Source organism: Bombus bifarius, unplaced genomic scaffold (genome assembly GCF_011952205.1).
Source record: "Bombus bifarius isolate JDL3187 unplaced genomic scaffold, Bbif_JDL3187 scf7180000009145, whole genome shotgun sequence".
In the NCBI taxonomy this organism is placed as follows: Eukaryota; Metazoa; Arthropoda; class Insecta; order Hymenoptera; family Apidae; genus Bombus; species Bombus bifarius.
In genome coordinates this window covers 970,574-984,895 of record NW_022884930.1, presented here as the reverse complement: position 1 = coordinate 984,895, position 14,322 = coordinate 970,574, and the positions used below count along the sequence as shown (strand labels likewise).

Sequence of the window (14,322 nt, the reverse complement as noted above, 5' to 3'; positions counted from 1 at the left end):
GGCTACTGTGCGCGAGGAAGACGAAAAATGTTAATACACTTCGAACTCCGTGTGATTTATACGAAGGAGGATTGGCGTGAGAAAAGTTGTATCCTGGTGTACGTTTATCGAGACTGTCGATCAGGACGACGGTATAATTTTACCATAAGCTAAGCGAGTCCGCGTCGAGCCGAGTTCCGTAAATTGTTTAACTTTACACGTTCTCCCAGGGCGAGTGCTTGCACTCCGCCGTCTTATATTCCAGGCCAGGCGATATGGAGCTCGTATGATCAAATTTTTCCAACACCAACACCAACACGACCCTACAACGTTAACAGGCAGAAGAAGAAAAAATTCACTCGCACGCCCCTGGTAATAACGACCACGATTTCATTAGACCAGAGTGCTCTAGACATCCGACAACGTTCAGATTTCCGACTCAGATCGAAAGGATGATAGCCACGTGTTTTTGCCATTGGGGCTGCTCGCGTTGATCGAAGTTACGTTGCGAGTGCGAACTTTCGAAATATGTAAATGAGGCTTTCAAAGAATTCTTTTCGTTTGAATTTAAAGTTGGTGGTTTTTAATTACTTTGCTTCGGAGAGTTTACGCGATCATTTTTACGATTAAAATTTTCGAGAGATTTTTTCGTAGATTGGAGATATTCCTGTGAAATAATTACTCGTGAAATATTCAGCGATATCTTTATACGTTTGATCAAAGATTCGATATTAATCGCTACTACTGCGCACGGATTTATGAAAATCCATACATTTATGAATGCAATTAAATGGAACTAAATGCAATTAAATAGAGATTCGTTTCGCATACTAAATGTTAGAACGAATACTTCAATTTGCATATTTCCGTCTTCCCTACGTTTTACCACTTTTAAATTCTCCATAAACGTGGAAAATTGTACGATCTTCTAATCACCGTCGAATTATTTCAATTGTTTATCGAATATTACGTTTATAACGATATTTATTTGTATAGATTAAGTGGATCGAGATGTATTTTATCGTTTCGAACGTTTGATTGATAGTTTTTATGATAGAAAGATGGAGATAAGTTTCGTACAACGAACCTACGAAGTTGTAACGAAGCCGCGGGATCGAGTAACAGTTCGGATACAGACCGCCTTAAGGCACTGCCACCTCACTGCAAACTCTCGAGAAGATTAGGTAAGGCAGTTAGGACTTACGATAATCACAACGTGGTAACCTAAAATATACTTTCGTTTGACTTTGAGATATTTGGAACCGTGAAGATTTATTTACAGCGAGATATAATCAGCCAGATTACATCGAATCATAGTGATCCTGTGTTCGTTCTCAAATACCTAATTAACAAAGAAACGACGTAAAATACTTTTTGTCGAAGTAACTACTTCAAGAAAAACTCTACATCTTTATTTATGTATATCCGTGACCTGGAGACTGCTATTACCCGGAAATATCCTCGATAATTATTGTACCCTTGAATATACATTATGTTTTGGGTTGCAAGGTCTAAGAACAAAGGAACTAATAAACAGATTTCTATTTATGTTCTTTGTAGCCTTTAGCTAAAGCTATAAGCTTAACTTTTTTGATAATGTCCTTTTGCTGTAAATATACGAACGTGCTTCCTATCATTCCATTGTCTGTTGTCTACTAACACTAAGAGAGTAAGGATCTGAATCGGCATAAACTTACACTTAAACCTTTAATTATTTCAATATACTTTTCTCTTACAAATTCATTCACTCGTTCTTCGATCAGTCAACCTCAACCTTAACACTTTTAAACAGATGCAAGTCTACTTCAGTGTTATATTTAGATGCCGCAACTTATACAAACAATTACACGCAAAATTAATAAAAAGTAAATTGAAGATGTTCCAAATGTTAGTCCCAGTAGAATTCAGCGATTTTTGGTTGGTAGATGATTTCGAATTAGATTCGATGAGAGTTTCAGGTGTATTGTGATGTTTCAAAGCACTCGGTGGTTGCAGAAGCCTTCGAAGGTATCGATGGTTGCAAGGGTATCCGATGATTCAGAGGAAATCGGAGTTTTCCAAGCTATCCGGAAATTCCGATGGTATCGAGAAGCTTAGAACGAGCCATAGGTTGATGTCGGATATTCTCGAAACTTCCTCAAGTTCGGATGATATTGCTGACCTCTGAGCTAGCTGGACATCGTGTAGGTCTTTGACCTCCGTCATTCCACAGACACTGGAATTCTGTCACCTTTTGCGAGACCTCTAACCACTGATATCTGCCAAACGTTTGGATAGTCTTTAAACCTTCCACAAACACGAAACTTTTCGATGGCTGTGGAATTTCTAGCAACCCCGCGACTCTGAAATAATCTTTGGTCCTTTTAAAGTTTGATGGTAAGTCTTCCTCGAACCTCGGAACGATCGTCGAACTTCACGATGATCTTCGAATCCAGGAACGATCTTTGAACCTCAGAATGATCTTCGAATCTCAGAACGTTCTTTGAACTTTCATTCGCTACGTCGAACTTACAACGTTATAAACGATCAAGATTTTTTTGCTCACTGGTGAAAATTATTTTCAGTTGGGAACAGCCTGATATTGTGCGAAAAAATTGCCTTTAGCTATCGAAGATCGTTCAAGATTCAACGATCACTGTCTTCTACTCGAACAAAATTACCTTTTTCCTCGATGACGATCGATTTCAATCTGTGTCGTTTTCGTGTAATGTTAAATCGTTAGATCATACGATACATAAATTAAGGGAAGATCGTAGAATATTAGAATAAACGAGCGTACTAGGATATTCATTATAAGAATGCGCTTTGCATACTAAGTGAAATTACATTTGAACGTAATTCAAATGACAGATAATGGCAACTACTCGACGCTAACTAGGTCGTATGAAGTAAGTTTTACGACGTTTCGTTTTCATTGCTCTGTTGATGGCACGAACGTCACACGAGTAGTTCTGCGGGGTATAAATATTGCGTTGCCTGTCGAACGGCAAGGGTGTGTTCTTTTCTCCACCCTCTTCTTCTTCCTTTTTCTTGCGGTCGAACCGCGCGGGTGCAAGCGTCACGTCGGTTCAGAAAGCAAAGCGGGTTCGCTCGAGGGTTCTCGGAAGAAAAGATATGAGACTGAGGCACCATAGAAGAGGAACGTCGATAGAGAAAGGAGAGGTTGAAGAGGAGGCGCGTCGTCGCGTCCCGGTTAAAGAGATTCGGTATCTTTGTTTGCTGGCGAATTAATCCGAGCTCAAGGCCACTTTACGCGCAGCCGTCTCTGATCCTGTCTCATCCGCACGAGGACTATAGCCTCCTTTGGATTTTTCATATCTGCCAAGCGTTAGCCACGGTGAGCCAAGTCCCCAAGGATTTTCCACGACTTTGTACGCTTATCCGGCTAAATTCCACAACATTCTGCCACGATATACCATACGGGATTACTCGTTTTAACGTAACTTCCTATTTTTCTTCAAGATCATATCGTTTTAGTCGAATTCCAACGAAAGTCCATCCAAAGTTAATCTTTTCAAAAGTTCCTCCACGTTCCTTCGTACCGTATCGAAGGAATAAATCTGATGTATTCGACGTAACGTTAAAAGTTCCAATTAAAACAAAACTACGAACCATTGTCAAGCACAATGAACCACAAACCACGTCACCATCGCTCAAAATCGCAATTCATTTCGAACTAGCTATTAATTTGCCCTTTGAAATTTCGTTTCACGATCGTTGACGAAGGATTCTATGATTCGCGTTCGGAAAATATTTTTCCAGGGGTTGGTCGGTGGAATTAATGAGGAAAAGTAAACGAGAGCGAAACGGAATTCCCTTTAACGTCCCGAGCTGTTAGCGTGACACGTAACATCTCACCCTCTCTCTCTCTCTCGGCTCATCCCTCGTATCGTCGCGATTCGCTCGCGAGCAATTAGCGCCAGGACCCGCTTACTCGTTAAGCTAATTACACGTGTACAAACTTGCAGTGGCTGTTAGACGAAAGGAGGACCGTCAAAGTTCCCTTCCTGGTCGTTATAAGTGGAAAGTAGGTGGCAGCGGTGCTCCGGTGACTGGAGGGTCACGTCGATGGTTCGCTGGAAACGCGAGCATCACCACGTTACTGATTCTTCGCTTCTCATCTCTCTGTGACCGACTTAAGAAACTCCTCGAATACGTAAACGTACTGGGATTGTCGAACCAAGTTGAACGAGGCGCGACGATTATCAGCGCGATGGCGAGCTGCAGAAAGTAACGCGATCACAGAATGCAGGTGGCTCGAGAATACAGAGTTAACTTTGCTTCGATCGAATATTTAGCTCTTTCGCGTTCTTTCGGCCTTCAAAATTCTTTCTCTTCTTCGAAAGTGATTCTTCTCTCGTCTCCACCGACATAGCAAGCTTTCTACGTACTTACGGGAAATTTCAAGATACCAAAATAAAAGGAATACTCGTAACGTACGAAATATACGAAATACTCAAAGTAGACAGTCCTGATCGTAATTTTTAATAAATAGGAAGAGTCTCTATCAGGTTCTATTTCCTTAGTCACGTTTATAAAGACGTAAATTTTACATAAAAAGTCGGCGATCTTTCGTAGTCGATCCTTTCGTATTTCATATTTTGCACCTTATTATACTTTATATTTCGTCCTTTTTAATTTGCGACTTTTAGGAATATTTTGAAAAATTTCAGATTCCGTGGCCAGACGACTCGCCTCGTTTCGGAGGTAACGCAATAGGTTCTTCTCTAGCTTATGTATAAAATTTGTTTGTTTAATGCAAATCTTCTTCGACTAATTGCAGGTGAACCGAGCGTTTGGTCTACCGACGGACGAACGCAGCGTGCTTATCTTAGACCGTTCAACGAGAACGTTTGACTCGAGTGCCTTAGATTATAATGCGAAAGAACGGTTCGCTATTACTTAGGATGATCATACTACTCGTACATCTTCTGAAACTCAGAATGCATAGGAAAGTAGCGTAAAATTCACTTTATATCGACTGGCAACGATGGAGACACAGGGAAAGAAGGTCAACCGAAACGAATTCCTCCTAACTTTTCGAAAAGAATCGCACAAATTGGATCCGATCCACCATTTGATACAGTTGCGATAAAAATCAAAGAAAAACGCGTCGTTCTACGCTGATCCGAATATCGATCGACTGCTGTAATGGCGATCGATCGGGAGAACAAAATTTCACGTAAGAAGAAACGAGATTGTCGAAGTATAGCGTCGTTAAAGTTATCAATCGACGTTGTAGAGAAACGGCTCTTTTGTTGGTGTTAATGAAGTTTCAGATCGAGTCGAGCTACCAACCTCTTAAGACAACTGACAGCCTTCCAGAAGCAAGTTTCAGCGTTGGATGGTGTATCTCCGCGAAACACCGACTTTGGACGCGATCTTAGACGCACGAGAACTTCTCATGCGGTGAATAATTAAAAGTTTTAGGAGCTTTCACAGTCGTTGAGATTTAGAGCGGGCGTACTAAACGTCAGATTCTTCGCCAACTAGTAAATTACATTAAATCATTGTTTCCGGTGTTGGGAAATGAAAGAAACTTTGCATTTTTTTCAAATATTATCGGCTCAGTTTATCAACCCTAATGAAAAGAGCTCGTAATCGATTGTCTTTGATTCCTCGAATTACCGATAAAGATTTTACGTTGCGTACGAGATTTATAAAAGTCTCTCGATCTTAATAACAATTATAACGAAGTAAAATCTGAATAAATCGTTGCATATTGATATTAATATAACCCGGACGAACTGAATGAATCTTGTATATTAAAAGCAATTATTTATTTCCAACAACTTGAATCCTCTCCCGTGCCAGAAACGTGGAATTTATTTGTCAGATGCATTAAACGCTAGTTAATTTATCGATTAAATCATTAAGAGAATACAACGGTTTGGAATCTTCGAATAGTGCAGCGCTTTAATTAAGTGCAACAAGCTTTGAGATTTCATTCAGCTGTCGCGAAGAGCACGAATAATTTGGAATAATTCAGGATAGTGCTGCGCTTTGAGCAAGTGCAACAAGCTTTTATGATTCATTCCATTCAGTCGTGAGCCTCAACTCGAATAGTAAACAAAACAAATCTAATTAAAATAGTCCTTAGACTGTCTCTGGTGGCAGCAACTACCGTATCGATCGGAATTTCGAATTTAGATTTCAAATCGTATCATCGCGTTCAAGCAAACGCGGTAATTCATCGAGAACGTGACATAATAAAATTTTCGGTTTGGTAAAATTCATTATAATCGTTATTAAGATCGTCCGATCTATGTATGCGTGTAATACAGTTAATGAAATAGAAAGAATAAATATCGTCAGAAGAATTATTATGTTTGTACAACAGCGAGATAAAAATTACATTTTTCTAACGATATCTCAATGATATCAACTACGATCATTTCAATCGAATTATCCGCACGAGCTTCTGTAATACGATGTAACGATATCAAGAATATTTTCAAATTTTCATCGCACCTACCGTTTATTAGTTAAACAAGCAAAATGTAATCTCGAGTATATTAATATTTTAAGTAAAAGTGTTCTCTATGTATATAGTATCTATGCATGACACGAGATAAAGTAAAGTAAAAGGAAGATTTAATCATTGCAAGCTTAAATTTTCCAAGCTTTTTAACTGAAAACACCTTCCACGGCGTGATAAAGGTGTTTACTTGGGTTCTTGGCTTCGGTACGCGAAGAAGGTACAGTTAATAAGCCAGGATCTTGGATTTATTAACTTTTTAACTGGTCCGCGCGCTTCTGCAACATTCGCGGTCGCCCTGTATAATCTGTACACCGTGGAGAATCACGTTAATTTGATTTTTCCGTAGTCATTTTGAAAACTTGCCACTTATTAACTGCCTCAAAGTAAAAACGACCAAACTTCTGGCAGTAATTTCAAGTTTACGCGAAAGTGAATCCGCGTTTCACGTTGCAGGAACGTTGCTACGAGATCAATGGCGCTATCAATTATATCGCCGATATTAATAAACAACCTATTGCCAAACATACGATACTTTCGTATCAGATATTAGAAGAATTTGCAAATATCATTTCTCCAACTCGTTCCTTCTGCATTCAAAATGAGAAGGTATTTTTCTGATTTTTGTTTCCTTTTTGTCAGTCTTTTAGAAATTTTTTTAGTTGCTTTCAAACATCAGATACAAAGTTCCTGCCGCAATTTTCTCTCTTTTTAGATAAATCGATACATTTGTAGAATCGATATAATTTTATACAACGTGTTTCGGAATTCAATATTTTCAATTTCGTTTATGCATCTCGCCGCTCGAAACTTTACCGAACCATCACACGAATAACTATCGCGTGATTGCCAGCGGACAAACGTTCGCGTAAAAATGCTTTCAGCAGAAAATTTTTATTTTATTTTAGTATCCGTATTATTGTACCAATTTTATTACTTTAGAGCAAATAAATCCTTTCCATGTTCGTCGATAATTTTACTCGTCAAGAATCACAATCGCAAATTATTAACTTCAAACGATGCTTAAAACCTCATTTTGCTACATCGTATCAGAGATCAACAAATAAATTCCTACGATCCACCAACGATAAAACCGCAGAGGCGCGTGAAAATCTCTCAAAAGCGTATTACGATATGTACCTAGGTTATCGAGAATCCGATAATGTTTATTTCACAAAAGCCCTCGTGTTCGTATGAAAATCGTTACTCTTGAAATATTTTCCAAAAAAAAAAAAAAACTTTAATTTATTGAACCTAGGAATACTTCATATTGCCTTACCATGGCTTCGTTGTAATTTCGTAACGAATACTTCACATTCTCCTGAAAAAGATTGGCGAATGCATAGACTGTGGACTATATTGGGTCGTCCGAAAAGTTTCTTTCGTTTTATAAGGAAATAATGGATGCACGACATTTTCTGTTTTATATTATTTTATCGAATTACCTGTGATTCATTTTGTTCTATCGAAATAAAGATCACAACGTTCGATAGATTAGGTTTCGTATTTGTACAAGGATGCGTCGTTGTAAAAGACGTGTCTGTAAAAGAAAGATATTTTTCCGACAACCTAACACATACACATAGTGCAATTTTGACAAAATCGAGAAGAATAAAAATTTGTAGAATATACGAAGCGAGACATACGCTTACGATATTCGCTATTTAGATAAAACGAACGACAATCGATTTAATTTTTTTAATTATAACCACACTTCGTTCATCGCCAGACATCGCCAAACGATTCAAAACGCGTGCACGCAATCGCCTTATCAGGTCTCGAGACAACAACTTGCCTTCGCTTAAGGAGATTGAATCACAAGAAACGCAAGCAGAATATGCTCGTAGCTTGGTCGTTCGAAAACACGGGGTTTGCGCGCGATATTGCCAGGTTCGACAGCGATTTATCAACGAGGTAGCGCGAGGTACACAATAAGCGGAACGGAAACATTTGCCGCTATTTCCTAACGCGCGACGTTCTTTTTATCGCCGATGCTCGAGCGGAACTCGTCGTTGCGACGTCGAATAACGTCGCTGAAGGAAAGGAAACTCGTTGTCCCGCGGAGACAGCGAGGCGCGGCGCAAATTTATCGCCATCTCTTCAACGGATTTATATACCAGCGCGGGATGATTTTTACGCGAACGAGGCAACAGCTTCTTCTTCTTCTTCTTCTTCTTCTTCTTCTTCTTCGGGAAATGGAAGGTTGTATTATAGCGAAATGGTACTAGCTTCGTACCATTGCGAGAAGACGGCATGGTTCGCTTAAAGTGGCCACCGAGGAACAAAGTTGTAACGTTCGTTGCAAAGTTTCCAGCCGAGTTGGTTTGCATCGATGGTGAAAGAGATTAAATCGATGGAAACTGTTTTGGTATTGCAACGTTCAATGGAATTCGATAGGTTTAAGAGATTAAAGGATTAGGTCTGAACGCGTTGTAATTGAGTTTCGTGGGTTATGTGTTTTATAGATTACGTGTTTTGTAAGTAATACGTATTTCAGACCATATTGTAGTCAGCAGGAAATTTCAATATTCTACCATCCTGCGTTCGGATGTCCTTACGCACACTTGCTTTCTGAATTTCTTCTTCCTTCCTCTTTGCCCGAGGCGAGCTAATTTAAATTCGGAAATTGAAGCAAGACGCTGATATATTAATGAAATTAACGTAAAACAAAGCGAATATCGTATATGGAGATACACGTATCTCGTAAATCGGATACAGGTATTTTCTTTCGCAGTTCGATCTTGCAAAGCGCAATTAAAATACAATTATTGCCATGTTTTACCGCGATATTCGTGAAATTATCGAAAATTAAATGATATCGAGGAGAACAAAGACGCGATAAAACGCCAACTTTCTACGGCGAGGAAAATAATCTTACGGGAACGTTCCATTAGCTACCACGCGAATGGATCATTAGAGGTACAAAATACAATATTTTTCCAACCGCTACGATCGAACTCTGCGTCGGCCAATTGAATTAAACCAAGGAAAAACATTTTACTAATGTCGTAAATACATAAAACTCTATTAAACGGACCACGTTCGGAAATTTTATCCATATTAGAATTTATTATTTCAAATATTAAAAAAATATTCCTACAATCAACGACGAATATTGTATCAAATGCAGTACACATATGTATAATTTATCGTGTATTTTCAAAATTCGATTACAATTCTCAATGATATTTATTTACTTAACAGCTATTTATCGATACTTGTTAATATTTATTATTATTTATTTACTGACACCTATTTAATAATTCTTATTTATTTGGATAAGAATTCTTCGCTGCTAATTATGAAATAATAAAAATTCTCAGTAAGAATCATATCATCGATCAAAAAGATACCGAGCTATTTTTCTTATAGAAAAGGACGTCCTCGACGAAAACGATGTAAATTTTTCGAGGAAATCTGACGCGAAACCGATTGTCGTCACAAACGATTTCACTCGATCGTCGAAACGACCACGAAACGAAGTTAACTGTAAAATGAAACTTTAGTGGCTTACATCAGACTGACAAAGGACACGGGCGCGTGTCACGCCGATAAAATCTCTTCTAGTCGAACGGCGACGAAATTAAGAGGAAAATATTTGACCGTCGTTCGACAGAATTTTCTTCCTATGAAAGTTAAAGTAAATGCGAAGAGGAGAAACGATAACGGATAAAACAAACGCAACCAGATATTCCTCGTGAACGGAGAGTTAACAACGCAAAGCTTTTAGGAACGAGAAAGCACGAGAAGCAGAAAGAAAGAAAGACAATGTCGAACTGGCAATTGGGACGGAATCGATATCCGCTGGTTTATTTTTCTAAGAGATTTACCGATTTACCGGATCCATTTTTTCGCGTGTATAACTCCGTCTTGATTGCGATACAGTTTTGCGGAAACTTTTTATCACAGCTGTGCTAGAAATTAGAGACAGAGCACGTTAACTGCTTCCTTGCGATATATTATCATACGATATAGTAGAGGAAAATTTGTTCTTCGATAGTTTGTCGCTTCGTTAAATTCTAATACAAACGAAAAATCGTACGTCGCGCTCTAAAAACTTTGTAGAATTTATGGCGCAACAGCGACGTAATAAAACGAATTATTCCGTGAAGCAAGATTTTGCCAAAGGAAAATCCTCCGAAAGGATAGGAAAAACACAAGAGTTTCGTGAAAAGGGAAGCACGATCGCGTGAGAAAACTGTGGATAACGTCATTTCTGAAATTCTTTAAGAAACGTCCTGGTCGCTGAATTCACTGCGAGATTATACAACTGATGCTCCGCCGAGGATCGAAATATGTACGAGCACTGGCTGCAATGTCGAGGAAAGAAGAGAAATGAGGATTTACCTTAAGCGTATCCTGCAGGTTTTGTACTCTACAGTGCATATATACTTGAGCACCGAGTTGCACGGTAATGTTGCTCTCTGGATCTTCGAAAAAGGGCCTCGGCTCCGGAGTGCCGCCCGTCTCTGTTGCGAAACTTTCCACCTCGTATACCTGTAAATCACAAGGAAAACATTTCACAAATTCCCCTGACATTTTTGTCTCGCGTTTTTTATGCAAATCTCCTATCCCGATCCTATTCAACATTTTTATTACGTCGGTGAATTGCGTCTTACTATTATCCGTAGCGTATTATTATCCTCGTTGCTGTAACGAAATCGTTCTAGCAAAATTATCGTCCGCTTATCGGATTTTTCCATTTCTATCGCAACGTATTAGGTCGTCCGAAAAGTTTCTTTCGTTTTATAAGGCGCGACATTTTCCGTTTTATGTTATTTTATCGAATTACCTACGATCCATTTTGCTCTATCAAAATAAAGATCGCAACAGATTCGACAGATTAGGTTTGTTAGACACGTTCGTGTAAAGATGCGTCATTAAAAAAGACGTGTCCGTAAAAGAAAGACACTTTTCCGACAACCTAATACAAACACCGTTTCGATAACATAAAAAGATGGATAAATTGCATAAAGAGGATCTCGGTGAGGAGAAAAAGAAGAATTTTGTTTCTCAATAATTTTCATCTACTTCCGTCCAATTTGCCGTCTGACGTATTAACGTACAAATAATATAATAACACGATACTTGGGTTTCGTCGAAAGGCTATAAATTACAGAAGAAGAATCTCGATAAGAAGCAAGGGAAGAATTTAGGTCGAAGAGAAAACAGATTGGCCGCTTTGTTAAAAGTAACGTAAATATTTGAAAGGACTTTTGTCGTGTTCAGCTTCGCGTCGTCATAAAGAGATTACCGCTTTGTCCAACAAGCAGCTGGAGAAACGCGACAAAAAGTGGGCTTCGTAGCTTTTCGAAAAGACATTTTAACTGCTCATTCCAATTATACAGCCGACTTACCTCGGTAAAAGGCGAACTGAGCTCATGCCAGAACGACCTCGGCAGGTTTTCCAGTCCAGGAAACGGCTTAGCACCTGAAACAATTTAGAACCAGATTATACGTTTCGCAGTCTAAGCTTTATTACACGGATACAACGATATAATTAAACTTTCCCGCAGATTTACTGCCCTCTCTTATATCCACACTTCTCGTTACAATAAACCAACGACGCCCTTGATTATTCGAACGAATACGAGCGTGGTTAGCCTGATTAATCGATTCGACGTACATTATTCCATGATAACGAAAATTTCATTAAACGCCATAGAAACGTTCGACCGATTAAACAGGTATTATAGGTAACCGAATTGGCCTCGTTACGCGGTCCTCCAACGTATGATATTCCTCATAATCGTTCGAAGGATACAATTTTCACGCTTTGATTCGATTTCACGACGAAAGTTAATTTCAAATCTTTATCTCGTTTTATCGATTTTTAAATCTTACATCGTCTTTAAATCGACGTAATCTTACGTCGACGGATAAAAGCATACTTAACGTTGTACGATAAAGTTTAGCTTTGTCATCGAATTAAACTCGAGGGGAACTTGAAAAAGATCGACGATAGAAAAGCATAGAGATAGAGACGATAGAGCGAAATACAGTTAAAATTCTGTTGCGCTTAATAAAATTTAGCGGCTTCATGGATATCTATTTACTACGAAACCACGTACGTGTGTTCGCTCTGGTATTTTCGCGTCTGACACGTTTCCGTTGGGAAAACATTTATACTTTTTTATTATTCCGAAATATAACTAAAACCAAACGAGTAAAACTTTTATCTAAAAAATGTTTTTGATGGATGCATGAAAAAATGGTATGCATGACGTGGTTATAAAACAAAATCAATCGATGCATTTTTTCATTGCGGCAATGCGTGGTATTTCTATTGTTCGTGTGTGTATTTCATACTGTACTGGGTTAAGCTTCGAAGCTAAGCTCGTAGGATTAACAATTATATATCGACGATCCCGTGATCTCGTTATTTAAATCTTATGGGGAATGTTCTAAACGTATTAGATAGGAAATTCATAGAAATATACCAAAAATTTCGATTTTTAAAACGACCAGAGAAAATACAAATAAGAAAAGTCGTTATTCACGATCGATAAGATTTTTACCGCAACATGGAACGAACAGATTCTTTATATTTCGAGTAAACGGATTAACTGGTGTTGCCTCTTAACGAACAAATCTTCGTTTCTCCGACGAGACGAAAGAAACGAAAGAGACTCGGTTGGCAAGAAAGAAACGAAAGTTTTCTCGGCGATCGTTCGAAATCACCATAGTAAACCGAGATCAACGTCAGAACGTAGATCCCGTGCCTGGATTCTGTTTTGCAAAGAAAAACAAAACGTTGTCAGTTGTCGGGTCGGAGAGAAGCAATGACGCCGCGTGCAAACAGCAACGACCACGTCGTTAGTGTAATAGACGCAGAAAATCGAATTACTATGGAAACAATGGCCAAGTTGGAGAACGAGTGCAGCGCAGTGGAAAAGTTTTTCACTTTGCAAGGGGGAGTAGAAGGAAACTCGTTCGACTGTCGACGAATAGAATGGCCTTATCAGCAGCCAGCACACGCGGCCGTACGCGACTTTCCAAGACGATACACATAAATGTATTCCCCTCGCAAGGCTACACGCCGCGTCGGATACCAGAGAACAAGGGAAAACTTTGAAATAAGAGATCGGCCGTAAAAAGCACGAATAGAGAAGGTTGACAGTGTTCTCCTATTGAGTTATGCTCGTAACAATGATTATATCTCGCTGAAACTTAATAAAGCAAGGCCGTATCTGTAACGAAGTTTACTTCAAACTCCAATTTTAGTTTTGATTTTTCATATTACTCGATGCAAATTATTAAATAGAAATTGTTAGATGCGAGAGAAACTGTATGGAAACTTCGAATAAGGGTCTGTAGCACATTTTCGTCAAAGTTCAACTTTTTAATTAATTACCCCGCTAGACGAGTTTGACAACTTTCGTCGGTCGTTCGTTTAAGAACATCGCTTTGCAATTTTCCAGTTGTAAAATACTCTGAGAAACGAAAACAGACGAACAAACGTAAAGAACCATGTACTATAGCAGCCATGTATTACAACGTGTTGGCAAGTTTAGGCACGTGAAGCTCGATGGTCACAAATATAGGAAGCTTGAATCCGCGATTGGTAAGAGGCCACAAAAGTTCCAATAACGAACATAGTTTAACACTTTGATCATTGGTGGTCATTGGTGACCGGAGTGCTTAAACTTCTTACAATTGTAAAAATTGCATGAAAATTGACAATTGGAACATTTTAAATATCGATAAATAGAGGATACTTTGAAATAAAAAGTACCCCATTGAGCGATTAAACATTTTTATTGGAACATCGATAAAAAAAATGAGAACAAATCTTGCATCTAACGGTGCACTGTGTTAAAACACTTTAAACGTAAATGTGGCTCGTCGATACAATCTGGACGATA

The 14,322-nt window shown here is 38.7% G+C and overlaps 1 protein-coding gene across 1 annotated transcript in view; it reads right to left on the bottom strand.

The window, feature by feature from the left end:
• Nucleotides 1-14,322, bottom strand: part of LOC117213970 (peroxidasin-like) — a 343,899-nt gene that overhangs the window by 225,705 nt on the left and 103,872 nt on the right. The window contains exons 4-5 of the mRNA XM_033459723.1: nucleotides 11,815-11,888; nucleotides 10,805-10,954 (exon numbers count right to left, since the gene is read on the bottom strand). Coding sequence (XP_033315614.1) covers nucleotides 10,805-10,954; nucleotides 11,815-11,888 — 224 coding nt within the window. The remainder of the gene's footprint in view (nucleotides 1-10,804; nucleotides 10,955-11,814; nucleotides 11,889-14,322) is intronic.